General features: G+C 49.2%; 1 protein-coding gene across 3 annotated transcripts; it reads right to left on the bottom strand.

Moving 5' to 3' along the window:
* Positions 1 to 395: 395 nt before the first annotated feature.
* tp53bp2a (tumor protein p53 binding protein, 2a) lies at positions 396 to 27,449 on the bottom strand. 3 transcript variants are annotated; one of them, XM_072709435.1, is made up of 19 exons: positions 27,309 to 27,449; positions 17,819 to 17,966; positions 16,451 to 16,564; positions 15,248 to 15,324; positions 14,704 to 14,805; positions 14,440 to 14,614; positions 13,717 to 13,913; positions 13,392 to 13,556; positions 10,915 to 10,962; positions 10,268 to 10,478; positions 8,040 to 8,144; positions 7,811 to 7,935; positions 7,163 to 7,574; positions 5,462 to 6,273; positions 3,855 to 3,992; positions 3,453 to 3,586; positions 2,729 to 2,895; positions 2,158 to 2,357; positions 396 to 1,870 (listed from the first exon to the last, which is right to left on the bottom strand). In XM_072709435.1, exons 2-19 carry the CDS (start codon positions 17,964 to 17,966, stop codon positions 1,829 to 1,831), a joined length of 3,372 nt encoding a protein of 1,123 aa, XP_072565536.1. In that variant the 5' UTR covers positions 27,309 to 27,449; the 3' UTR covers positions 396 to 1,828. The 3 variants fall into 3 exon arrangements, with proteins under 3 accessions (XP_072565536.1, XP_072565534.1, XP_072565535.1); XM_072709433.1 differs by having other exon boundaries at positions 26,759 to 27,435; XM_072709434.1 differs by having other exon boundaries at positions 13,732 to 13,913; positions 26,759 to 27,434.
* Positions 27,450 to 27,945: the final 496 nt, after the last annotated feature.

Below are 27,945 nucleotides of genomic sequence, written 5' to 3' on the forward strand. Positions count from 1 at the left end.
CTTGTGACGTAATGTTGGAGGAGGCGGATTTTATCGTGCTTGTCAGGTGTTATGCTATTAAAACCTATATGTAAAGGAAAAAAGCATTGCACCACGCCGCACGTTGAGTTTTACTTATGCTGTGAAAACGAAAAAAAAATGTTCTAGGTACGGAACATCGTTACCTTTATCACAAGAAATACCCGAAGGACGTCTACGGTGTAGAGAAGTGAAATCTCGAGGGAAATGTTCACACACAAAGCTGTCGTACTGCAGCTGTCTGTATTGTATTGTGTCTGTTATTCACACAGACTGGATCGATTTTCTTATTACGATCCCTCGTCTGTCTAATAGGCTACGTTTAGAATGATGCGTATATGCAGCGTTTCGAGAGAGTTCAGGAAAAAGAGGCGATATTTTATTTCAAGTGTTTTATTGGAAATCTTTATTCTACAGATGTAACATTTTCAATATGAGAAAGAAAATTAAAGGACAATCACAAAATAAATACTTCTGCAACAAGAAAAGTGTCGTAAGCTGCCTCGTCGTAACCCTGTAGTGACTAGGTCTACAATTTAATAATAACCATGTGGTTACTCGTTAATAGCCTTGAGGTTACTCATGGAATTGGTGTGAGGGCATGATGTGATCAAATCCAATTGAAGGACTGGATTTTTCTAAACCTAATTTCCTCGACTAGTACACCTTCATATGGCAGGATTTGTCACTGTCGCTGACAAAGCAGAATCAGATTGTAATCATTAGGGCTAAATCGGCCCCCTGGTGTATAGTGACCAGTCCAAAGTGTCAAAGTGTCTGTTGTCCATCCAATTGGTCGTAATGTTAGTTACTGCTGCTGCTGGACGATTGTCTTCTATGGTATCTCTATAATGTATGACTTGTATGTACAGAAAACAAAAAAATGTGTCATTGCTTTGAATTCCATTTGGTCTACTGGTTACTGGTACAAAACTGTATAGTCAATCTTTTTCACCAAAATCTTTTCATCCAAACCATTTTTGTGACAGTAATCTTGCTAGGCTCGTTTTAACAAAAGTTAGGTAGGTATCCAGATCTGTCAGACTGAATGAACTTTAAAAGCTAGTGTTTTATAAGGTGCCCCCCACCCCCGTTAATAAGCGGGAAAAAGCAGGTCAACACTAAAGTGTGCAGACTTGCATGCACAAATGCAGGCGTTAGCGTAAACAAGCCCAGACCTAACAGATGGTCTGAAACTATACAAGGAAAACAGAGTCGTAACAGCATCACTGACATACCGCATGGTGCCCCAAGGGGGCGCCCATTCTCTTTTTCTTTCAGCCGCATAAACACCATTTATCACTGTCATCGAAGACACCTTAAAAGCCCCCCTCCTTTGTAAAAAGCACTTAAAACAGCCCCCTACCCAAGTATTTCAGCATAACTGTCTTGAAAAACTGTACATGAAACAGTCAGTGGGAAAAAATAACTTGCTACATAAAACACTGTTTGTACTTGTTTCTTTTTGTCATTAAAAGACTAGTACAACCTTATCCAGACATGTCACACTCAGTTTTCACATAACTAGTTCATTCTCTGATATCAAGAAAAACGGAAGTTCTCCTGGTAACCAGTGACACTTGCCACGAGACAAGCACATCCGCAGTTCACCATTTAGTAAAAAAAATAAACAATAGTAATAATAACAAAAATCCTTCATGTGTTTGGCCAGCTCCTCGTTTCATTGTCCGCACGACTGTGATTATTAAGTCACAGCTTCGATAACCTTTGCAGCCCTGCCTACACCGTGCTGCCGTCGATCTGCAGTGCGGACCATGGCAGTGATGAAATCTGTCTGCTTTCACTGTGTTCAGGCCAGGCTCCTCTGCCGTGGCTTGATCCTTGGGTACAGCTGTTGAGAAGAACCACATGTAAACTAAATATACAGCGCCATATTCCCATCCCCTCTGTGGCCCAAAAGGTCTTTAATGAAGTCTAATGACATGATAGTAAATTTATGACTATTAAGGATGGGAACTAAAAATCAGTTTACAGCAGTGTTTCCCAGTCCAGTCCACGGAGACCCGCAGATGGTCCAGGTTTTCACTCCCTCCCAGCTCCCTAAGACAGTCCACATTTTTGCTCCCCCTCTGAGGACCGGATTGGGAAACACTGGTTTACAGTTTTGAGGTCACTTACCCCAAGCAAGTTCCTGGGGACGTAGCCCTCCTGGTCGCCCATCCGCACCCACCACCACTCCACCTCGTCGTCATCCTCGCGGCGCACCACGCTCATGCCATCGCCCTCCTTGAAGGGCAGCTCGTCCTCATTCTCCTTCTCGTAGTCCCAGAGGCCGTAGACCACGCCCCGATTCATGATGCCCATCTTCTCCTGCACACCTGTGGACAGACGTGGGCCGGCACGTTCACATAAGCCTCCAGAGAAGCTTCCAAGACCTCACCGGGTCCCCTGCCTAGCGTGAGCTTTCTGGGCCCTTCAAACTGCCAACACACATGTGCTGCTGGCACAACTGAAAGCTTTTACACACACATACACAGACACAAAAAACAGACTGTGCATTGAGACTGGCTGAATCAGCTCTATGTTGAATGACTTTGCTAATCTCAAGCACTTGCTGGGCTGATTTGCATGCAGATGAAAGACATACTGCCACCAGCCCCATTTTTGTAGAGCTCATTTCTCAAGAGGCGGCGGGATAAAGGACTATACTGAAGACTGTGCAGCCTCATGTCTCAGACGGGATACTGACCATACAGGAACTGGGAGCACTGGGTGTATCCCTCCTCCATCTCCTCGCACTTGTCGGCTGCAGTTTGCATGTCGCTGTAGGTCATGGCGAACACGGCGGCCCCGGACTCCACCAGGAACTTGCAGACCTGCACGTTATTGCAGGAGGCTGCGCAGTGCAGGGGTGTCCTGGGAACCACGGGGGGGTGGGGAATCAGAAAGTGCCCGTTTGCCCTGTGTTCCCCGTACCTGCCTGCTGCTGCACCCTTTCTCTAAAGCAGTGTTTCCCAATACAGTCCTTGGGGACCCCCAGACAGTCCACATTTTCGCTCCCTTAGATAGTCCACATTTTCGCTCCCTTAGATAGTCCACATTTTTGCTCCCTACCGAGAGCTGGGAGGTCCCCAAGGACTGGATTGGGAAACACTGGTTGGTGTTTAAAATGGTTTAAAAACAATCCCAGCTGCAGTAAACAGGTTTTAACAACTGAAAAATATGAAATCATTTGATCAGTGCAGCTAAGAATCAAAGACAGTAGTAATATCGAACCTTGGCCAGAATTCTGTTCATTTACATTTATTTAACAGGAACTTTTGGTCCAAAACAACACCCAAGTGAGGAAAGCTTGGCATCAGAGAGCACTTACACAGTTTACACTGTCAGCCACAGGATTTGAGCCAGTGAAATTCCAGACCAGCTTATCCTGAACCTACTAACCACACTGCCACTGCACCACTGGGACCTACCAGCCATCACTGTCCGCAGCATTGACGTTGACCCCAAACTGCACAAGGAACTTGACAATGTCGGTATGCCCGGCGCAGACGGCGTTGTGCAGGGCAGTGATGCCCTCGTCGTTGGGTTGGCTGGGGTCCTCCACCTGACATGGATGGGTGCACATTTGGCCGAGGTTTACATTACAGAACATCTGTCACATCAGCCCGGGTAGCCAGCAGTGATGGTGAAACCTCATGGTACCTTTAACAAGGGCTTAAATTTGGTTTCAACACTGGTGGAGACCAAATCAGCCCCAAGTCCCCCTACACACAAGGTACTAGATCAATATCGGTAAGTCCCAACCCACCTATAACCAAATTTATGTCCTTGACCTCAAGGGTTTAATAACATGCACAAGGAACCTCACTCGCCTCATAGATGATCCTTTGCACCAGGTCAAACTCGCCCTCCAGCGACGAGTCCAACAGCAGGGCTAGGGGGTTGAACCGGACCCGCATGCTGTGGCTGATGCGCTCCGAGCCCGGTTTCTGCAAATTGGTCCTCTTTCCCTGGGTCCCAAGGGGAGACAAGGTTCCAATGAGGCAGCCGAACTACTGCTTTCGGACCTAGAGCCAGGCTAAGCACAGCTGCGCCACACCCATGACTTATGACTCACAGCATCGTCAAATAGAAATCTTCATCACTACTATTTACAGGACTGTTATTCATAACTTACAGTGCGATTATTACTGGTCTTGGCTCTGAGGACAGAGAGAAGTCTCCAACAAATACTAAAGCACTCTTTAGGGGAAACTGCCACCAATACAAGCTGGTCTCAATTAATGGGGTCGCATAATCTGATTAAGGCCCCCCTCCCCCGGTCCCTACAAGAAAGCCTTTTTGAGGATTTAGGGGGATGAGGCTTACAGACAAAGGCTGCTTTGAAGTGGGTCAGTTTGCACCACACACTCCAAGCCCAGCTCCATCCCATAATGCGACTTTGGCAGAACTCATGCCGAAATGCCCGGGACAGAGTGCTGCACATTGTTTATTTTCACATAGTAGCAAAAAAAAAAAAAGAGTAACGCCCACAAATCTGGGGCAGGGGAGGGGCGCTGCGTCGTCACGGAAAGGCTGTAAGAATCACTAAGGCGGCCGCATGGCTGCACGCGATACTGACGGGTGGCGCATTTCCCAATAACCAGGGTGACCCAAGCGTGGCCACTTGAGACACGAAAGCCAGAACTATGGGCTTCACACAGAGAAGCACCGGATCCCTCCCTACAAACTCAGAATCCTCCAAAACGCTGCTCCTTATCACGGCATCATCTTTCTATCAAATTACTTAGAAATATTAAAGTATTACTGTGTGAAGTGCAGTTATTATTACTGCACATAATGAAAGATGGTGAACCACTGGCACCATAATCCTCCAGTTAGCCTGCTGCAGTATTACCTGCTAGACACTTCAGGAAAGATTTTCCATGTGTCTCACTGAAGCAGGCTGTGCCTTCTCCCTTTATTGAAACTTAACGTCTGGCTTCCCACTGTCAGACATGATTTAGTCCCAGGAAGGAGGGAGCCACTGGGGGGGGGGGGGGGGGGGGGCAGACATTCTGCAGCTGCATTGCAGGTGTATGAAACGAGGACAGATAACTGTGGTCGTTCTTCCATAATCAAACGGGCTCCTGGGAGCAGCTACTTAGGGCCATTAAACTGTTTGGGGGGGGGGGGATGAAACAGATGCACAGCATCACTTCCCCTTAAAATGAGGCCTAGATTTTTTTCCCCCCCTCACACCCAGAAACTGCTGAGTCACCTCCCCCGTTCCCGCAGGAGTGACTCACCTCTTCAGACTCTACCTCCACTTTATACTACACCAACACAAAATACCATCAGCCTGTGAAGACAGTGAATAGTATAATGACGGATGTTTTTTGACCTTTTTGACCATGTTTCCCTGCTCTGGTAATTGGGGGGGGGGGGGGGGTGTTTGTCTATCTTTCCACTTGCACTGCTGAGCTCCGGGGCTGCGTACCGGTGGCAGACTGGCCTGTCCCATGATCTCTGGGGGCTGCATACTGAAGGTGTCTTCCCCAAGGCTCTCCTGCTCCCCACCACTGGGGTAGGGAGGAGGGGGGTATGGTGGAAACTCCTCCAGGAACTCATCAGTCGAGGGGTTGAGGGAGCACTCATCAACATCCTGGGCTGGATGGGGAGGAGAGAGGCTTAGGGTGTCGTCCAGGGTGGGTGCTGGGCGGGAGGGGGGTGGAGGCGGTACGAAGTCCTCTATGTCATCTTCGGCATTAGGGGGCGGGGACTCCGTTGAGGGCGGGGTCTCTGGTGTGGGCGGGGCTTCGGCAGGCTGAGTCTTGTCAGCTGGTGTGGCTTCAGTGTCCTGTTCCTTGGCGTCTGCTTCCTTTCCTTTTGCTTCCTCTTCCTCCTCCTCCTCATCCTCAGCACGGGCCGGGCGAAGGGGCGCCGTGGTGACCATGGTCTCCATGGCGGCCAGCGTGGTCTTCTGGTAAAGCAGCTTCTGGATGTTGGGGCCGCCGGGCCCCTCGGGTTCCGTGATGGAGCTGCGCTTCTTGAGGGGCCGCGGTGCGTTGGCCAGCCGCCTGCGCAGGGCCTCCAGCTCCACGTCACTCTGGTGCCGGTATGGGTTGGAGATGAAGGGCAGCAGCTTGGTGGGGCTCAGTGGCCGGGGAGCACGATCCACCTCCGGGGCATCCCCAGTGGACAGGCCGTTGTTGACCGCTTGGTCCACCACGGTACTGGGCGGATCTGCGTAGGGATTCTCTGGATACTGGGACTGCTGAATCCCTCCCTGGAGAACAGGCTTCCCGTACACTGCACAGAGATGCGGGGGAAAGGTTAGAATCAGGCCGACGACCCGAATACAGATCAGTGTGACAGACAGAGGATGCCTTACTCTTAACCTTTAGGCTCAGCACCAGGTTAACAGACCTGCCCAAAAAGCTACACTGTGGACTCAATGTCTGACATTTTCGATACTCTTCAGCAGCAGAAGATAAGAACGACGCAGCCGAGCTTAATCCCCAGAGGAGGAAAGAAGAGTGTTTGTTTCCCAGAATAACACCATATCAGCGGGATTCACAAAAAAGCCCTTTTTACATGTTTTGACTTGATTATACCCGTTTTCCAGCTAACTGATGTGACATCCACACAGCAAGAAATATCAGAATAAAGAGACCCGTTTGACGCAAGGTGTGATGTGAACCCATTTTGAGCAGTCTAAGCTAAAGGCTACAAATCGTTTTTCCTGGTGCATGTCAAGCCCCACTACAGCCCTAAAACAAAACCGACTCGATAACTGGGACTAATCCAGAGCCTCGGCAGCTCATTGAAAGATTAAGATGCATGGTCGTTGGTTCGAATCCCAGCCTTGACTCGGGATAGGAAATGCCAGTGATGTGACCAAGATTTAAATAAGTGACAGAAGAGGAGGAGTCTATAAAGGAGGGTGTGCCAATCAAAAGTGCATCCTGGGTATTGAACACCGTAACCTTGTCTTTATCCAATGATAAGTTTTGAATCGGTGAGTGACAGGGGAGGAGTCACTAGGGGCCAATCAGCTTCAATAAGGGGCAGGTGCCCCTGTGGTCCCGCCCCTATATACACCCCTGGTCCTAACCCTTCCCACAGTTCTCTCTCCTGAGTGTATACAGGTCCCCTATTGGTGCTGACAGAGACTCCCAGGAGGGGAGGTGAGGCTCACCACTGAAGAAGGGGCTGGAGCGGCCCGGCGCCCGGCTCACGGCGCCCTGCCCTGCGGGCTGGAAGCTCTTGCCAATGGCAGACTGCTGGGTGTACATGGAGTAGATGGAGCTGGTCGCCGCCATGGGGGGTTTGCGGAAAGCGGAGGGGGCAGGTTCCTTCGGGGGCGGCGGCGGCTCGGGGGTAAAGGGCCGCACGGCAACCGCTGGGGGGAGCTCCTGCTTTGGGGGGAGGGGCAGCGTATGGCACTGCTGGGGGGGCGGCGGACCCCGGGAAGGCTGGAGCTGCACGGCCGGCCTGGCCTTGCCGGGGAAGGTGCCCGCAGACAGGCCCCCCTTGCCATAGGACGGGGGCAGCGTCACCTGCTTGGGTTTGCTGGGTACGGGGGGGGGAACTTTGACCACGCCCTTCCCCTGGAAGAGGAGGAAAGGAACGATTTATAATCTGTTAGACTTGACTTGATTTAAGAGGGAAGAAACTATGGAGCCATCACACTACAAACAAGCCAGGCTATGCGCTTGTATTCTCAGAACGATACAAAAATCTATTTAAATCATTTAACTACTTTGATTGCTGCTCAGTGATGCCTTATGCCCTACAGACAGCGAGCAGAGAGGCAGGATGGGCACAGCTGCTCGTGGGCATTTACCTGGGCATCCCTGAAGAGGTCGTCACTGCTCTGGTTCCTGCGCAGCGAGGCGGTCCCCGGCTCCGGTGCCTCGAACATAGAGACGGGACGCAGCTTCTTGTCCTTCTTCAGCCCCTCAGCATCTTCTGGTGGAAACAGAGGAGGAGGAGGAGGCTCACATCAGCGGTCTGGGCGCGTGAGGAAATGGACGGCTGGGGGGGGGGGGGGGGGGGGGGGGGTCGAAGGTTACCTAGCTCCACAGCGGCTTTGGACGGCATGCGGGGGAGGGTGGAGGAGAGTCCGGGGCCCCCGTTGGACTCCAGGCCGGCGATGTTCCACTCAGACACCTTGCCTCCTGGATGGAGATCCAACGTTTAGCATTGGGTGCTAGCACCATTGAAGTAGCGGGCTTTGCCCATGCGGTGCTTGGGGGGACATCAGTCCGTTGGCACACAGATCATAAAAAAAAAAAACTCAGGAATCAAGCATCATGTGACCATGAATCAATGATTTCTGAAATACGCCACGTTTTACAGGTACGCGGTTTAGCTTTGCTACGGCGGAGTACAGCAGGAAGGTCGACAAGCACACGACACATGGCAGCCGCCGGTAGGGTCACGCTTGGCAGGGCACGGGCAGCCCGTACCTCTCCGCTTAGCCCGCAGCTCCACGAAGGGTTAAGTGGTTAAGCTCCTCCCACCGCAAAAACAAACACAAAGCACAGCACACAGCTCATGCACTCGGACGCAAGCGAAGGGGCTATGCCGCTTCCCCGGGGTACCGCCCAGTTACAGGATCCCCCACCCACCCCTTAAGCAGATCTGACTGCATCCATCTTGGGGGCAGGTCAAAAAAAAAAAGGGGGGGAGGCGTGTTTTAAACCCAGGAACAGCAGGATGAGTCACGGAGTGGAGGCAGGGATTGAGAGGTCACCCAGATTACGATTTCGGGGTCTGGACAGTGTCATTATTCTCTTCCCCTCCATCCTTTGGTAATTATTCCACCAAAGTCATTCTACCGGAGTGACTCAGAGCGTCGTTTGCCTTTGCAGGCTTGCCGGCGTCACGTGTCCGGAGCCCCAGTTATGGTGAAAGGGCTCAATAAAATGATTCAGGGAACAAACTATTAACAAGAAACTTGGAGCTTAACTCCGGATTTCAGTGAGTCAGTCGGGTCATTAAACTCCAAGAATCAGTCCTATTTCAAGCCACACAGTTTTATAAGGACACGCATGACCAAGTTAAGATGCAGTAAACACGCATGGCCTAGGTGACCCTTACTCGCTAGTGCCCTCTTGTGGAGACACGTATTGAGTTGAAGAAAAACGGTGACATCCCCGAAAGAGGCACTGCATCACCATAGACAGGGCACCCAATCCACGCGGCACCTTGTGAGCTCAGCGTGACCTCGGGGCTGGACTTGGCCCGAGACCAAGGTGGCTCGCCGGCCCGGTGCGTTCCTGGGAGAACAGCCACAGAACCCTGCAGTTTTAGCACCGGCCAAGGTCAAGCCTCCCAGCTCTCAAAGAGCACGTTCCCAACTCCCCATGGACAAATGTCACTTTCGTCCTTAACGTTAACATGCGTGGTTTAAAAATGCCACTGGCTTAGCTTCACCATTCTCAGACAGGCTCTGGGGTCAGACAAAGTGGGGCATCTACTAGAAGTAACACAAAAAATGTTGACTTTTTTTGTCCAGCAGGTGGCAGGGTGGCTAAGGACATGCAATTCCTAGGCATCCAATCGCTGTGCCTTTGAACAAGTTACACTGAACAGCCAACAGCATGTAGGCCTCAGTCCAACATCTCATTCCGAAGCCAAAAACATTAATATGAAGTTAGTCGCACTCTGTTGCTGTAACATCTTCTTCTGGAAACAGCTTCCATTAGACGCCGCAACATTATTGGTGGGATTCGCTGCAGTTCAGGTTGGGTGTAGATGTTGGGTGATCAGGTCCCTTTCTGTCAGCTTGTGGGGCTGTAACTTTGCAGCTGAATTTGCTCTTAGACATTTCAACCTTCACAATCCGCGCACCTGCAGGGCAGCTCTGGCTGGGTATGAATACGGTAAACTGACCGGGTGGAAAGACGTCCTGCGATGGTGCCGCTAACTACTTGTGTACAACCACCCACCCTGCAGCTACTGTTTGTTGCAGGACGTTGCATGACTGTTAAATTCACTCGTGTCAGCATTGGGTGCAGCTTAGGCAGTTCCTCCAATAGAAGTGTCCATATACTTTTGGCTTTATAGTGTTTTTCAGCCTAACTACTGTGGTTAAAACACAGATCCTTTGGTTAAAATGAAAAAAAAAAGCATAATCTCTGCAGTACGTCTGACCTGTAGCCTGACCGTTCTTGGGCTCTGATAGATCACACTGCAATAATGTTAGGCAGCCATTTCTGGAGTCTGAGGGGCACTTTGATGAGTTTTGTGTCCAGGACCTCCAGAGGACAAGGGCCGTGGGGCGACCAGCACGTACCTACTGGTGGGGTCCCTGCAGCGGCACGGGCCTGGGCTTTCAGGGGCCCGTCCTGGGGGGGCAAGGTGGCGGTGCCGTCCGGGTAGGCGGGCTTCACTGGGTGTTCGTGCCTCACAGGACCTCGGGGCATGGTGGACGACTGGATATACGGGCCCACGGCTGCCACCCGCGAGGGGCCGGTCGGCAGGGGGGCGGGGCCATCCGGCGGGACCTGAGCAATGGCACGGGACGGGGGGGGGGGGGGGTCAATACAGCACAACAGACAGGCTACTCACAACCGATTAATACACGAATCAAAGGCTACGGGCGATGGCGTCTAACGGATAACGGCAGCATCAGTAACACCTGATCTATAAGTCAGACACTAACATGGCGCTGACGGTCAGGGCATCTCCTCTGCTGCACCCCCACAAAACCACAGCCTTACAGGAACCGGCCGCATTTACGCCCAGTCGCAGTCACATAACGCAGGACTCGACCCTGACTACCCGGAACCTCGCCTGTATAGCTATGCCGCTCGGAACAAACTGACCCGGATGAATGTCATTTAAAAAGCAGGAAAGGCACTGGGGGGGGGGGGGGGACAGAGAGAGAACGAGAACAGGACACAAGATTCCGGAAAATACCAGTATTACCAGTAGCTTTACCTTGTGCTGAGAGCTCTTTGCAGACTTCTCTTTATCGGGGAAACCATTCTTAAGGAAACAAAAAGACAGACTGATCAAAATATGACAGCCACTGAAGAAACAGTCCAAATCAGGAGGGCGGCATGTATCCGAGAGACCGTCAACACGGAGGGGGGGGGGAACAAAAAAAAGAATTAAAAAAAAAATTAAGCTGTCCTTCAGAGAACCCTTTCAAGTTGCAATGAAGTAGTTGGCTTGCTCGACTTTCAAGTTGCTTCCAAAACTGGCAAAGACTGGGGGGTAAACGTAATCCTTATTGCAAGCCAGGCTGTTTGCAGTGGGGGGGGGGGGCTTCATTAAAATTCTGGGCACTGTGATACTAAATTACCTACTCACAGAGGCCCCCTAAAAGGACAGTAAGACACAGATTCTCCAGGACCCCCTCGGGATCTGCACTCATCCTTCCTTCTGGGATGAGAGATTTCAGACTGAGGGGGGGGGGGTCGTCTCATCCAGGCCTCCGCAGACATACGCCCATCCACCACCCTGACCCAGAGCGCAATCCCACCAGAAACAGATTCACTTAAAGAGACAAACCATTCACTGCTAATATGACTTTTCGGCCCATCCTCAAAGTGACTGAATGTTAAAACAATAATTTTTACTATTTTTCCATACACACAGCATAAAACCTCAAAGTGGTCCCCCCCCCACACTGTTTCACCAATTTAAACCCCAGTCACACTTCCCAGACTGTTTTTAATGACATCATCATGACTGCTGTCCGACTGGCCACTCCCTCCTCCCACTCGCTCTCCCAGCTCACTGGAACCTGGCACCAGTCCAAGAAGCAGTGTCCTTTCCACAACTGTCCAGCGACCTCTAGGTGGCCAGTGACGTCTCTAGGGGGCGCTGACAGAGCAGCTGGCCAAGAACTCCAGTCTCCAGTGAGACATTTCCCATCACCACATAAATGCCACGTGGGGACTTTGAAAGTGCTTTTTTTTTTTTTTAAACTTTAATTCTGTACTGGCTTATCTGCAACATTTCCTGTGTTGACATAGTAACCACTGTCATATGGCTAATTAGGTAACTTGCCCAATGAAATGTCATTAAAAAAAAGAATTTCCATCATTTCCCATGTAATGATTTTTTACTTGCTACAAAGAACATTCCCCAAATATAGAAACAGGTCATGTCAGTGTTAGTAACATTCCAATTCAGTGCCCCCCCCCCCCTTGATGTTACCACCAGCACCTGCAGGATGATTCAGGTTCCACCAGCTTCAGATTTAACCAACAGATCAAACCCCCCCTGGCCAATCTTATCCGCAAAGGGCCGGTGTGTATGCGGGTTTTCGCTGCAGCTCCCTAATTAGATTACTAATTAGAGGGCTGATTGGCTGAAAGAGTCCTCACATCTGGGTTTGAACAGCTGACCTACAGGTTATCCCAAAAACCTGCATACACACCGGCCCTTTATGGGTAAGATTGGCCACCGCTGCCCTAGAAGAACGTCACACGCAGCAGAGCCAAAGCAACACAGGGGGCACCTGCATGCAGGGGCAGAGTGAAAATCCATCCCTCAGGGCGCAAAACTGCCATCAGAATGGAGGAGGTCATGAACTGCAAGGATGTGTGAATCTGCACACCTTGTATAAACATTTGACAGCAAGTGTTGAAATGCGCCTTGAGCATCAGTGGACTGTGACGTGCTCCTACGTGATTTGAAGAGGCACATTAGATCTCATCAAGCAAACGCCACTTCACGTCATTCCAGTGAAGCGCGCCATCGATACAGGTAGGGGGGAGGACTTCAGAAGCTTACACAGGATATCAGAGTTTGCAGAGACGACTCGACAACATGGAGTGTCAACACGTTTAACCACGAGAGGCTGGATTAAGGGAAACCTTCGGGGCCATTCCAGTCATTATAGGCCGGGGATCTTCAGCGGGGCAAGAATTTACGGAAACGCAAGCGGAAGCATTAGACTAAACTAAACACAGCGAATCAGTGATAAGATGTTAGATTTAGATGTTCCAGTGAAATAGGAAAGGAAAACAGACCATCTGACACAGCCAAACAGACCATGGGTAGGGTTAGGCTTAGGGTTAGGCTTAGGCCTCACCTTCAGAATACTCTGTACATCATTCTTACTAAATTTCACTTTATATTAGAAGGACAGAACAAATATATTATAAATTCAGATAAAGGGAGATAAAACTTAAATCCCACTTAAATCATTATTTTAGCTCAGTGTTTCTCAATCCAGTCCTACAGGACTCCCAGACACTCCACATTTTTACTCTCTCCCGGCTCCCAGCCAATCAAAAACAGCGAAGACCTGGTACCGGCATGCTGGGAACTGGCTGGGCCCCCCCCCCCCCCCGAGGACTGCGATGAGAAACACTGATGTAACAATCATTTGCTTTGACGGTTGTGAGCTGGTGGAAGGGACGTCAGGACCAGGTTCAGACTGGGTCGGCACCAAAACTCACAGGCAGATTCTCCTTCTGCTGCAGCGCCGCCTTCTTCTTCCAGAGACGGTCCCGCAGCTCGCTGACCCGCCTGTCCATGGCTGCCACCTCCAGGTTGCGCTTGTTCAGATTCTCTCGCTGTTGCTGCAGCTTGACGTTCTGCTCCTGGTTCAGTTTGTTCCTCAGCTGGGGGGGGGGCATGGTGGGGAACAAAGTCAGCCATGTCCAGGCTTCAAGAAAACATCGCCCCCTAATGGGCGAGGGAGGAACAATCTAGTTCCAATAATGAAATGAAAGCATAACCCCCCCCCCCTTACACAATGAACCAGCTTTAATTAAACAGAACCTCTAAAGCAGAGACCTGCAGCTCCTTGTAGAGGCGGTCTAACTCGGCCACAGAGCTCTGGCTATCGTTCAGGGCCTCGATGCGCCCGTTCTTCAGCATCTCCAGCTGCCGGCTCAACTCCTCCACCTTGGACACGGCCGCCACCAGCTCCCGCTGCTTCTGCTGGAACAGGCTGCTCATCTGCTCGATCTCTTCCACTGGGGGGCGCCACACAGGCGACAAACACCACATCATGAAGTTAGCCTTCAACCTCATCGCTATAACAACCATCTGACCGGACACAAATCATTGACTTCTTCCATCCCTCAGCCTTACCAAGGATCAGTCAGGACCCGATTTGGAAATTGAAACAATCTTTCATTAGATTAAACATTGTTTGAACAGAGATTAAACATCTACCAGTCTGTCTAACAGCTTAGGGCAGTGTTTCTCAACTCTCATTCAGACAGCCCTCATTTTACTCATTCCCAGCTTCCAACACACCAGGTATCAGGTTTTCGGTGTTCTTGATTGGCTGGGAGCCGGGAGAGAGCAAAAATGTGGACTGTCTGGTAGTCCTGCAGGACTGGATTGAGAAACACTGAGCTAAAATAATGATTTAAGTGTTGAGAAACACCGGCAACATCAGCCGTGCCTATCAGACACTAATGGAAGCGTATCGCAGACCCCGGCAGAAGAGGTAAAGCAGGGTCGTGACCACGGTGCCGAGCAGCACAGACTCACCCAGCTTGCCATTACTGAGGCGCTTCTGCTCCACCTGGCCCTTGAGGGCCCGCACCTTCTTCAGCCGGGCCTCCTGGCTTTCGGATCGCTCGCGAAGTCGCTGCAGTTTCTCCTGCTCGGACGCCTGCTGCTGCTGTCTCTGCTCCTGCTGCTTTAGGTAGCGTAAGCGCTGCTCCTGTTTGGTGGGGGGGCGGCACGGCACGACAGTTCAGCAGATGATGGGCACCGCACCCCCCACCCCTAAAGGCCTCCACAGTCACATACCCTAGAGGCCAGCAGCTGCTGCTGGGCATCGATCTGCTGCTGTTGCCGGGTGGCCATATCCTGCAGCTCCGCCAGGGTCATGTCCATGCGCGGGCCGTACACCTGGACAGGAAATGACACGGTCAGCTTCCTGTTGGCGGCAAGGCTGCGGCAGACGCCGAGGGACACAGTAACCCAGGTCACACAAAGGTTACTCTCGGCCATTCTGGTTTGCCAACAATATAATACATTCCTCGCATAACTTGAGGGATCCACGTCACGAAACCAGTTTAACCCAGAGTGGCGGGGGGTTTGCAAGGAATTCGAACAAACACACCAGCCATACTTTCTAGCAAATGCGGTTGCCAATGGCAACATCACAGACGTATCACATGACACACAGAAAGGCATGTGTCAGGGAATTCGAAAGGGCAGGGATTAAATTACTGTTTTCAGGCAGTTGAGATTTATTCATTCATACTGCACTTTATTGCACAACATAATAAAAATAAATAAAAAACAGTTTGATGGCTCCAGGGGACACCACCCAGGAGATGTTGCTCACCCCGTTCTCCATGCGTCTGTCTATGGTGGCTTTTACTCCGTTCCTCTTAGCTGTGTGCTCCTGGGTCCTAGATATACCTGGAAATTAGGACATTCAGCCTTTAGCTTTCGTTTCCCACAAAGAATCAGGCCAAAATACATTCTCCTTCTTAGGAATCCACGTGCGTGTCATGTGACTGCCAGAGAATGGAGGTCTAAACCTACAAAGCCCTTTTTCACACAAAAACAGTCTGGCTTTTTTTGCAAAAGGCATGTTTCATAGACTTACAGGTTATTGGCCAACCCAAGACCGTTAGCAGCTAGTTAATCCTGAACAGTAAAGGGAAGGATTAGTGATTACATAACTTGGGCTAAAGACTGCACATGGAGGAAAAGAAAAGTAATTCTTCATGATTCACTGAAGAAAAAATAAAGCCCCCACCAAACACTAACACACGCCATTTTAGTTGTATTTTGTAGCCAATATTGTTACACACGTTTCATCCAGGAATTAAATCCATATTCGGCCCACTAACTGCAACGCGAGCCGGAGAAGCAGACATTGCTTCCCCCCCCCCCCCCCCCCAGAGTGTACAGGGCTAAGACCACAACCCCAGGGGAGCACAGGGCAGTGCTGTTGGACCTCCCTGCATGGCTCAGCAGCAGCCTGCCTGCCAAACCTCAGCCGAGAGTCAGGACCAAAAAAAACCATCATCCCTGCTTGGCTTTTTGTGTCTAAACCAAGCAGGTCACTCTTCAGTCAGCCAGGGGACGTTTCATCCTGTCCCAGGGGTGATTACTTGACTGAGCACCTTGCGGGGAACCTCTGCCAAGAACTGATGCGTAGTCTGAGGTCAGACGTGCAGAGCCACCTAAATGCAGAGGGAGGGGCTTAACCCGCCCAGATGGCTCAGCCTGTGCCGGATTGGACATCGGGTTTACACAGCGGCTTTACCCACAATCCCTGCAGGTGTATGCAAACCTCAGACAAATACGCCACGGTTCCGCATTACAGCAACTATGGCTGACTCACATGTGTGCTGTGACTCACAGGTCCGGCCGATAATTCAGCAAAGCACAGAGTCTCCCCCCCACCACACCCAGCGAGTTTCAAAGCCTCACTCACTCTTATCTCAACTCAGTCCCTCTGTTTTCGAGCCCCCACTTCAACACCTCCCCCCCAACCACCACCACCATCACTTTCCTGATTCCCGGCCCGGCTCACCTGAGTCTCGGCTGGGCGGCCGCTCGTGCCGCAGAAAGAAGTGCACCTCCGCTCGCTGCTGGCCCCAGCGCTGCAGCAGCTCCAGCATCCGCTCGCCGTCACCGATGGGGCGCTCTGTGGCGGCGAGGAGAGACACCATGGCCTGTTAGCGCGTTAGCACGCTAGCCAAACAACCCGAGGTCCGTCCCCAGGACCGTTCTTGTTTTTAGTGGCCTCCCTTTGCGTCACAGAGGCACACGGCACGTCCCCAGCAAAACCCCCAACGAGACCCGACGTATCAACCCTTTCCGGTCAACCTCCTCCCGACATTTCCAGAAGCAGACGGAGAGACGAGCACGTGACGCGTCTTAGCGGAACCCTGCCAAACCGCCCTGACAGGCCCAACCCACGTTTTAAAAAGAATGTTTGTCACCGCACAAACTTTTTGGTTCGCTTTCTAATGTTTACTTTTCAGTATCGAGGGGGGGAAAAAAAAATGTAAAAATGTGCTGGTGGTTTCAGCTAGCTAAAGATATTATTTTATTGCAACCCGGGTAGTTTACTCGGGTATGAGAGGAATTCACAGGCATTTCTGAAGGCTACTTAATTATCGAGTAAGATTGGTGTTTTTGACCCCTCGCCTGACACCCAAAGCGCTCCCTCAGAGGTAGGCAGCTGGGTTCTCCATCTGAAGTACCAGCAGCTGTCATGGCGGACCTTGTCGCCATGACGACGACTCGGCACACGCAGTCCGGGTACTTCAGGGTGGACAATGGAACCAGCCCAAGAGCACCTGAAACTCCTTTTTGACATGGGAGACTGGACTCTAGAGGGTTTGTGTATGTGTGCGGGCTGGTCTGTGCGCGTTTTCAGTGTCACCAACTGTGGTTAACTAGCATTTAGATGTACGCAACAGTTTTATTAACATGTTAATCTACAGGGTTTGCAAACTACCCCAATGCTTTTGATGTAGCTAATTTTAGGCTTATAATGGAATAATATAGATTTGCCGTAAGATTTCTTGCGCGAGCGTGAGAATCGGAAAACGTGAGCGTCACGCCAGATGCACGAGTTGACAACCCCGGCGTTTTTCCTCATAACTGAACCTGAACTCTCTGATTTCGCAAGAAGAGAGTCCAGCAATCTGAGAGAAAAGGAACGAGGACAAAGATTGCCATCTCTCTCCTAACCTTCATTCCAGGGCTACCATCACCGATCTGCAACGTGACCAAAACCACGTTTCAAATCCTGTATGGTAACAATCCTGATATGTCTGACCTTGGTATGTGCTATTCCCACTACAGTCAGTCAGACCCAGACTGATTATCACTAGGCACACAGGTGAACTTCTCCATGATCTACACGTGTCCTGGTCCCCAAGAGGATCACCTGATCCCCTCCACCTCTCGGCCAGGTAGCAGTCGGCTTCCCCGGGCTCCTTGCAGAGCTCCACCACGTCACGGCAAATGGTCTCTGGTGTGATGGGCACCTCCGTGAAGTGCTGGTCGTTGTTGCTGAGGTACACGGTCAGGAACATCTGCCAAATGAGCACAAATAAACTAAGCGAAACTCTGGAGAGATTACATTTCTGGATAATTTGTTTACACACCCATAGGCAATTTAAACAATACCAAGCAATTTTAATATTGTTTCATATTTTCTCTTTTTATGGGTGGATCTGCAGCTTTTCTGTTAAGGGTGCGGCGATTCTTTTACTCATGCTAATACGCAGACTCAATGCACAGATTAAAAAGAGCTTGAAGACAAACATGCAAGGCAGTCAAATTGAAAGTTTTAACTTTCAGTATATTTCTCGACATTAAACAAGTGAGGTGGTCAGGAATGATTCTGATGATTCAGGACCTGCCCACACGACAGAAGATTGCCACCACCTCAAAGCAAGCGCCCTTGTTAGGGGACTCAAATTGAAATCGCAGCTGCATGTAAATATTAAAACTGCCCAAACTTGCTTTGTTTGGAGGTTAACCCTAACTTGCTAGCTTGATTTTGATCTCAATGAGGAACATCAGTTCAATGCAGACCTTAAATCCATTTTTGGGTTTCTTCCCCCCCCCGAATGCCCTTCAACTACCATGGGACTTGGCAAGATTACCACAAAGTTTCAACACCGAGTTAGCGTCATAAGGGTTTCTCCTCCGTCAGCCACATCTCTTCGTCACACCAACACCCCAAAGCAGGAGGCAATTACAAGTAGAAATGAAATTTTCAGGTGGAAAGGCTATTCCGAGGAATTTCACACCACAGCAGAAAACTTTAACAGGAGTCTTGGAAATGCAATGGGAGTGGGTAGAAAAATGAGGGCAAATGACACCTCCCTGTCTCCCCGATTGACCCAGAACCGAACAGGGGGCAAAGTTATCCTGACTGGAATTAACGCACACAATCCAACAACAGCATTCTGGATTCATCTAGACCCACGTTTAAGCCGGGGCTCCTGAAGGTCAGTGTGCAAAACCCCAAAAACGGGGCAATTGCCTCAATCCTAGGCAGGATGTTAGGCACCACTGGGAAAACAGATGGTTAACAGCAGGGTGTCCCCATGAACTAAGACCCCAAAAAAACGTACGTTTATAAATACAAGCTAGGTGGACTGCAGTGTGGGAACAAGCGAGACTGACTGCTGTCTGACACGTTCTTGCAAATGGGACCACCAGAGAGGGGTCTTCGCCATAGGTCACCAGGGAAACGCAGGCAGGACATTCAGCACCTACTTAAGAGCAGAAGCTGCAGCGATTGACTGCGCAGTGAAGGCCTTTATTGTTCAGTGACACTGGGGCACCCAGAACATGCATTGGTGAACAAGACCAAACTGAAATGTAATAAGAGCATATGATAAATGTGCTTTGGGCACCAAGGAGCTCCATAAAAGCTCAGATCCTCCATATACCCTCAAGCGTGCATAACGCGTGAAAAAACAAGTCACACAACACAAGTGCAGACGCAAACAAGCGGCTTACAAGGACACAGCCAATGAGCGGAGCTTGGCTGAGCTAAAGATCACTTGCGCAAACTTGCGCAATGCAAGTCTAGTCGCTGACGATCCAGATCAAAGTGAGGGTATTTTCATAAGCATGGCAAGATTTTAAGGAGCTTATTCTACAGCTGAACCAGGGCCTCAATTAAACTAGACAGACACTGTGCCCAAGTTCCAGCTCAGCAGATTCTCGAGACATAAGTCAGTCCCTCTCCCAAGGACCTACGCAACTCATAACCCACCCCAAAACAATAACCCTTGCGATAACAGCTCCGTGCCCCTTCAGCTCCTGGCTGAAAATGACATCACTTGGCTCCGAACCAGGCCGCATCAGTCAGTCACCCACCCCATTTCCCTCCCAAAGCATACCAACGGGTTTCAATAATCAGCAGGAGACTTCTGCCGTTCCTGCTGAAGCAAACCAGTTTAATGTCAGCAGAAAGCTGGAAACCAGGCAGCGTGCCCATGAATGGAACTCACTGCTAACAGGCCGTTAGAGACAGCGGGTAGCCAGCCAAAAGGGTCATGTGAAGACCTGACGTCCCCCGTGGGCAAAAACTGGCCCAACCACAGACTACGACAAACGGAATCACTGACAGTGCAAAAGGCCCCTTAAAGTCAAGATAAACGGTCAGAACCTGAACCAGCAGTGATTCTGCAATGAGCAGAGGTGGTTCTAGAGTTTAAGGTGGGAAGCAAGACAGCGGCCATAGTTCACACAGAGAGGCCGATCTTATCATTAGCTAAGAATGTGTTTTGAATCGGTGAGTGACAGGGGAGGGGGCACCCTGGGAGCCAATCAGCTATTAGCTGGGGCCAGTGTCTCTGTGGCTGCGCCCCCAGCACACACCCCTGGCGATGAGGTAACTCACTTCAGCTTAATCCAACCATGAATGCTGCAGGGAAGAAAAAAGAAAAACAAATACGACAACTTGCCTTGTGACACCGTGATACTGCCTCCCTCCTCCTGCTACAGCAATGTGGCCCGACTGATGAAACACCTGCATCCGACCCAGTTTCACACAAGAATCAAGGGTGGGGGAGCATTCACACGCTAGTCTGAGGCTGATGGCACAAACACGGGGCGCTGAGCGGCTTGAGGCTTAGCAGTCAGTGTCCAGAAGGTTGCCAGTTTGATTCCCATGACTGGGTAATCATATCACTGTTAGGCCCTTGAGCAAACCCTGCAAACCACTCACTGCTCAGGGATGTGAAGACTTGTACTCATGCTCGCACAAATAGCAAATAAAAATAAATGATCAGTATCATTACCTTACTCCTTCACCGGCATTGAATGGTCTACAGGGTACGAATCTACTAGCACAACGCAAGATTCACTGAACCAAAACACCATCAAAAAAAGCAAACTGCATGACCTGGTGGTTTCCCACATGTCCTGATTGCACCAGAAATGATAGAATATCAAGTGCACAGGGAAAGTCTTCTTTGGGAGGGGCACAGAAAGCAAGAACTCATTATTAGCTTCCCTGTCCCCCTTTTCAAAGTTTTCATAACATAAAAACTATTACTCCCTGAAAGTAAACAATACACATTGTCAAACAGGGCTGTGCCTCTTCACAAAAAACGTAGATAAGCTGGCTCGCCGACAAAACTGAACGTAACGATACAAACTATGAATCAGAGACATTTGCACCCCCACGGCCGTGCGGAGGAACCTGCCATAGTCTCTTCACAAACATCTACCATTTTCTACCGCCCTTCCGGGGGCAGCCCCAGACAGTGCTAACCCAGGGATCGGCATCTCCCATGGAACCGGCTGCCGAGGGTGGCATCCTGCCAGGCGTGGCAGAGCACGGGGATGCCACGAGAAATGAACGTCCTGTACCAAGACTGCAACGGTGAACGCTGGGCACGCATGTTCTCAGAAACAAGCATGAGTCAACTTCCGTATCCAAGGAATTCCTCAGCTCTCGCTCTTATATATGAATCCCACAGCGAAACAAATGTAATCTCAAACACAAGTTAATATTTAATTTCCTGTTATGTCTAGAAAAGCTTTCACAGTGACAGTGGGCATCATGGCAGCAATCAGAGCAGCTGCTTTTTTTTGGGGGGGGGGGGGTGGCTTGCCCATCCATCCTTGTCTTTCACATGCCCCCAAAGCCTTCTCATTTCTTCAGCAGCAGGGGGTGGCACGGGGGTGGGAGAGGTTATCATCTGACCACTTGGGACAATGACCACAACACAGGGCCTGTGGGTAACTGCAAGAAGGTCACATGTCCACCCTTTTCCATTAGCTGTGGACTGCAGGGGCCTTTTGAGCAGGGAGATAAAGTCGCGGGAAGGGCCACAGCCCCTGTGGAAAACACTCGCACGCGACTTTCCCAGCCGTCTATGATCCACCATGAAGCTCCATTCAGGTTGCCCTCCACTGGCATCTTCAGCTGCATGGACGTCTGAAGCCCAAACCTAAGTTCATAACAACAGCGCATGAACTCCTGACAAAAGATCCATTCATCACGCAGGCTGTCCCCTACTGAAACAACACCGCCGACTCCATTTTCAAAGCGCACTCTCCAAACCACGGTTTTTAACGGACTGGAACACACATAGGAAAACAGTGAAGGTTCCACATTTAAAAGCAAGACCTTTAATCAAAGAACATGGACGTTAGACCTGAAGGCACAGGAGTACCTGCAGAGTTAAATGGGTACAAATACTCACTTCAGCACACCTGAGCTGTGAGTCACTCAAGTCTCAAACACGCAAATGTGGATTTCTCAAAAAAAAAAAAAAGCAGCAGTGGAACATTAAAGACAAACAGCACCTTGATGGGCTCCTCCTTTAAAGGCAGATTAACTGAGGACTTGCAGAAGCTTTAGAAATGCATTAGAGAACAAGTGGGGAGGACAGAGCGTGATGAGGAATCTACAAGGTTCACACAGTCTATCCCAGACGACGCTCTCCGGAATCGGAATCCATTCCGTTGGATTCAGTGCAGTGTTGACTGCAGCATCAAGACACCTGGAGCAGCTGGGTAGAGAGGTCCATGGAGACCATGGAGGTCACCTTAGGGCAGGGGAAAAGGAGGCGGAGCCAAAGGTAGGTGCCAGCTTTCACATGGCTGATAAGCAGCAGAGGCGCAAAAACTCAAGCCAGCTACCCCCAATAAATTCACCCAATCCTATTATCACTGTCAAAGACCAAAACACCACGGCAGAGAGAAATACATCCTCGCATCAGCCCTCCAGACACAGAGCCTGGAAGTGATCAACCAGTAGCTGCGAGGTGTTACCACTGCTCTTATAAGGAGAAGATGAAGGGGGTGAAGGACAGGAGGAGAGAAGCTTTATTACGCTACGTTTAACGGCCTCTTAAAACTACAGTGCGCTTCCAGTAACAAACCGAAACGCAAGTTACCGCAAACGGGTAAACAAAAACGTCTGTTTTTGTTTACAGAAGTTCAGCGCGGATGCCAGCATGCTCCCAGTGCGCTTGCAACTGTGCCATTAGAGTCCAGAGCTCCCAAATGGCACGTGTCCATGCCACGCCCAGAGTAGCAGCTCACGACAGAGCGGCGGACGCTCGATTACCTCCGAGTGGCGAAAAACACTCGGATCAGTTTTACGAGCACGCCGGCCATCGGGGCCACGCCCCCCCACTACGCTCTGAAGTTCTTGTAAGGATATCCAGTTCCCATAACAACAATCCTGCCCCCACTGCCAAGTATCGCTCCAACTGGCCAGTGCTTTCCATAGTGTCCCTGTGCGTAATATTCCTCGGCTAAGCTACTGGATTTTCCAAGCAGCTCTACGCTCCTCCGATCTCAAAAAGTTTATTTCCCAGTATCATTTTACTGTTCTGCATCAGTTTTCTGACGTGGCAGCTGGACGCGTCTTGCTAAAACATGTGGTTGCCTCTGGCGCCTGTTACTCTGGATGCATGGCCCTCAATCCCATATTACCAACGTCCTTCTCAGACTGACAAAAATGACCAAGTCAATCTCCTGGTGGTTTTGGCATGACGCCCCCAAAAATTAAACTGCCCCGGCGGCGTGAAGAACGTCAAGGGGCCACGGGGAGTCATTTTCACAGCCCTGATTCGGCACAGTGAGGCCTGGTGCTCATTTCAGCTAAATGCCTAGCAGATATGGAGAACCAGACTAATAAACACCCTGAGTAAACTCTTAACCCTGTCAGGAGGGAACAGGTCCTAGCTGACTGTGATGTTATGGTTGGACAAACAGATAAGGCTGAGAACAGAAAGCTGGGTCTTTTTCATATCACCTTGTAGTGCAATCGGTGCACAAAGGCCATTGTGTCATTCAAGTCCAAAAAAAAATAAAAATAATACAAACAGTTCCTGCTACACTGGATTACACCCCCCTTACTCATTTAAACACCTTATCAATTCTACCCAGGATGCATCATACAATACGTTCCCTCGCATACGGTAGCGAGGATGCATTGTGTCGGTGGTGACTAAGTGACACATTTTGAATGGAATTCTGGGTAAACAGGCCCTGATACAAGACACACGGGCGTTGGAGATTACATAACGGGAGGGGACCACCATTTGATTGCTTACGGGTGATTAATGTGCCGTTTCTGACAGCACCGAAAGCCTCAAAGCACCAAACCCGAGAAAACAGGGCAGACATCCCCCTAACTGAGACCGTTTAACACTCAACAAAGGCAATTCAGCTCCTATTACCCAGGGGTCATTTTCAATATGACAGCGGAAGCCAGATTAAATTACACCAACTCTTAATGCTTATCATTTCATCCCGAAGCAACCCCCCACCCCACCCCACCCCACCACACCACAGCCTTATCCAAACAATCAGCAAGAGAGGCATCCACCTCTGGAGGACACGTCCCCCATGACTGAATCGTGAAATGCTACACCAAAGCGGCTCACTTTCAGGACAGTCTCCCACTAAGGCTGGGACGGGGTTGAATACAAAGTGCTTTATATCCCACCGTTCAGGCTCAAACAGCACCGGAGCAACGAGACGATAAAATGCATCATGGACCCAGGGGAACTCTGCGATTACCCGGCTGTTTTGTCAGGGCAAAAATGAAAAAAGAAAAAAACGAAACCTCTGAAGTTCACCAGAGGTTCACCACATCACCAGAATCTCTCATTTCAACAGGAATCTAAGATGGATCGCAGATGTGCACTATGAAGAGGACATATAGGGAAAAGACATATTTTCTCATATATTTACAACCTGCCCTCTCAAAGCACCCTGAGGGACTGATTGCTCATGTCGAAGCAGTGCTGAGTAAACTCTTAACTTGCACGTGACGGAGGGACACAAGCATTTCATTTCCGTCTGTCACAGGTACAGTCATGGCAGCTTGACCTGAAGACCAAACCTGTAGCACCACATGATCAACAGGACACTGAAACGGCTTTTCAGCCTCAAGATTAACAACGGATTAATACCTTTTAGGGTAAAATTATCCATTTAGCAAGTCAGATACGTAGCTGGGTCAAATTTGTGGTGTAGCAAAAATAAAACCCATAAATGAAAAACTGAGAAGCATTTAGTTTTAAAATCATACAAACTGTTCCGTGTTATCTGACTGATGACTATATCCTACTTCAAGCAAGTGTTATGCCGAAAAACGCATCCCTGCCGAAAAAGCCTAAGGCATCCCTGCCTTAGAATGCATGCCGGTGTTCCGACGAGTTGAGCTTTTAAGGGTTTTTTGGGGGTCAGGGGTTTTTTAGGGGTTAGGGTTAGGGTTTTAGGGGGGTTTTGGGGGTTAGGGTTTTAGAGGTTTTTTGGGGGTTAGGGTTAGAGTTTTACGGGTTTTTTGGGGCTATTGATTAGCACTACGGTAGCCTTACTCGACAAAGTAGCTCAACTCGTTTCAGATCAGCGACCAATCGATCATTTAGAGACAGGCATGCATTCTACGGCAGGGATGCCTTTTTCGGCATAACACCAGCAAAGAAACTAGAGCAGTTGTTACCACGGCACGACCAGCGATAGATTTATGAGCCAGTGTTTTGTTTATTTATTTTGCCTTTATTACGGGGTTGTGCGCGCGCACAGACTTTCTCACGCCATCTCTGCAGAAGTGAGAGTATGGAGGGGATTCACTGTAAACTGTACATTACTGGACAGTATCTCGACAGAAACCATCGCTTTCCAACTGCAAAGCCACCCCAACCTAAAATCTACCCTCGGTATGAAATAGGACAGATTTCCCTCCCCAGATCTCTAGGAGGTCCGGAGTCCTTGATGCCCTGCAAGTCCGGCCAAACGCCGCCTTCCCGTGCCCTTTACATGCCGTCGGTCATACAGGTTACACGTCTTCCCCGCATTTATTTTAAACTTTAAAATTGCCATTGTGAAGCTTTTTCGTTTGCAGCATTTCATCTTGAATGCTGTCCTGATGGGTAAATAAAAGGAAACCTTTACACCCTCCCTTATTAGAATGTAATGATCGCTGTTTGGTGCGTCCACCTGCGAAAGCTCTCTTACATTTGTACCATTTAGAAAAACTAGAAAGAGAAAAGAAAAAAGGTTACATTTATACACGAATCTCAGACGTCTGAGGCAAAGGCCCTCGATCCATAAAACGAAACCGGATGCGGCGGGAGCTTCAGATTATCGGACCGATAATGTTTAACAGGGTGCAGTGAAGTACAACACCCACATTATCAAATCACTTTTCTTAATAAAAGGGATTTCCAAAAACAGTAAGGCTGTGCTGATATGCGTAATGTTGTGCGCTCAATGATTAAAAAGGAGTGTACTACTCATAGTAAATCAGTAATTTAAAAATATCCCCAAATAAAAACATGGTATTAAAGAACTGAATAAAAGAAAAAACTAAAGTTTCAGGACAGTTATAACGAAACCACCTACGATATCAAACTAATTAACTTTAATCAAACAGTACGTGCCATAAACAACGGCGTAGGAGAGTTAGATATTGGGGGAACACAACTTACATAAAAAGCTCTATTTACTGGGGGAAGAATTAATCCAAATTAAATACTGGGAGGTATCCGACCCCCGGTTCCTACTCCCCTACCGATAAATATTGTGTGTATTAATGTGATACCAAAATGCGACAAAACTGATGGCAAACTGATGACAAACGGTACAGAGTCTTAACACCACACGACATAATTATTTAATTTGCTTTAATTATTCAGACTGGTGTCCAGTTAATCAAAAAGCAGCTAAAAATCCCTTTACGCGTGCTCGTAAAAATCTAAAATGTTGGCTTCAGTAGACTCACAAAATCATTAACAGTATTTTAAATAACACGCGCATGTATTCGTTGAGCTAATATTGTACCCAACATAATTCTCGCTAGATCAAGAATCAAACAGAATCGGTAACTCACCGGCATCATTTTAGCTTCGTACCGCATTTAAACCTTTGACAAGTTGATTCTTTGATCTTATATTAAACTTGAAGGCGTGTTAGACAGTCCTGCGGTCCCGAGGAGAAAAACCCACAATGGGTAAACTAGCTCCCGTTCACTTCCTCTTTCTGCTTATATGCGGTCGCTTTTAAAAGTCTTCGCATTGGAAATGCAGCCTATGTATCCGATCGCTCCCTAGATCCGGTTACAGTCCAGGCCACTTTTTGGAAACCTAATTAGTCCTCCTTCGTTGAAACCTGTTGCAGGGGGACTTCGAGGCCTTCCTACAATCACGAAAGTTTTTTACTAAGCGAATTCCTAGTTTCACTACGAGAAAACCCTCCCACGGGATGTAAGCCTGCCCGGTTCATTTACTTCAGGCAGCCTTGCAGCTGGGTTTCAGGCGGCAACGTACAAACGCCATCGGGAAGAAAAGAAATCCATATACGTGCGTTTATTCTAAGCTAAATTCTCAGGTATACATGCAAACGTCAAACCGTCTCGCTGGAAAGTGCCGAAGACACCGTGCCTGGCCAAACTCTTAAACTGCAGCCCAGCTCTGGGTGACGTTGTGCGGAGAAGACTCATCCCCTAGGAATCCGGACACCTCCTCCTCCTCCTGCCCAGGGAGGTCGCCTCCCACGCAGCCCCTGCCCTCGGTACAAAGCGAAGAAACCCAGGACCGCCCGGATATCCTGGAGTGGACTCATCGGTTACAATTTTAGGGAAAAAACAACATTGATCGGTATCGATCCACAGCGGACACAGTACACGAATTACTGCATTATATGGCAGCTGCTAGTTATGCAAAAAAATGTTGCAGATTTTATACAAACCTGTGTATATCGCATATACTAACATTGCTTAAAATCTAAAATGTGTAATCTGTGAACGTGAGCAGATGAAACAACATAGAAATGCATGCATTTCATAAACATTGGCGAAAATCCATTGTTTGTAATAGAAATTCCCAAAATACGTACTCCTTTAATAGTGAAGTACAACATATCAATTATCCTTATTATAATTATTAGAGCAAATATTGTATACCTAACATTATATATTTGGGTAGAATGCATTATACAAACATCTTATTCCCAAGATTTCTAAGACGTGCAGAACTAACCCGTTAAATGTCATCATTCCAAAACACCTCTCAGGATAAG

This window comes from Paramormyrops kingsleyae, chromosome 3 (genome assembly GCF_048594095.1).
Source record: "Paramormyrops kingsleyae isolate MSU_618 chromosome 3, PKINGS_0.4, whole genome shotgun sequence".
Classification (NCBI taxonomy): Eukaryota; Metazoa; Chordata; class Actinopteri; order Osteoglossiformes; family Mormyridae; genus Paramormyrops; species Paramormyrops kingsleyae.

Coding starts and splice junctions, on each gene's coding strand:
- tp53bp2a (XM_072709433.1), bottom strand. CDS start 26,785: ATGCGGTACGAAGCTAAAATGATGCCG. Junction 7,936..8,039: donor CAAAGCCGCTGTGGAGCTAG/GTAACCTTCGAC, acceptor TGTTTCCACCAG/AAGATGCTGAGGGGCTGAAG. Junction 6,274..7,162: donor CTCCAGCCCCTTCTTCAGTG/GTGAGCCTCACC, acceptor ATCTCTGTGCAG/TGTACGGGAAGCCTGTTCTC.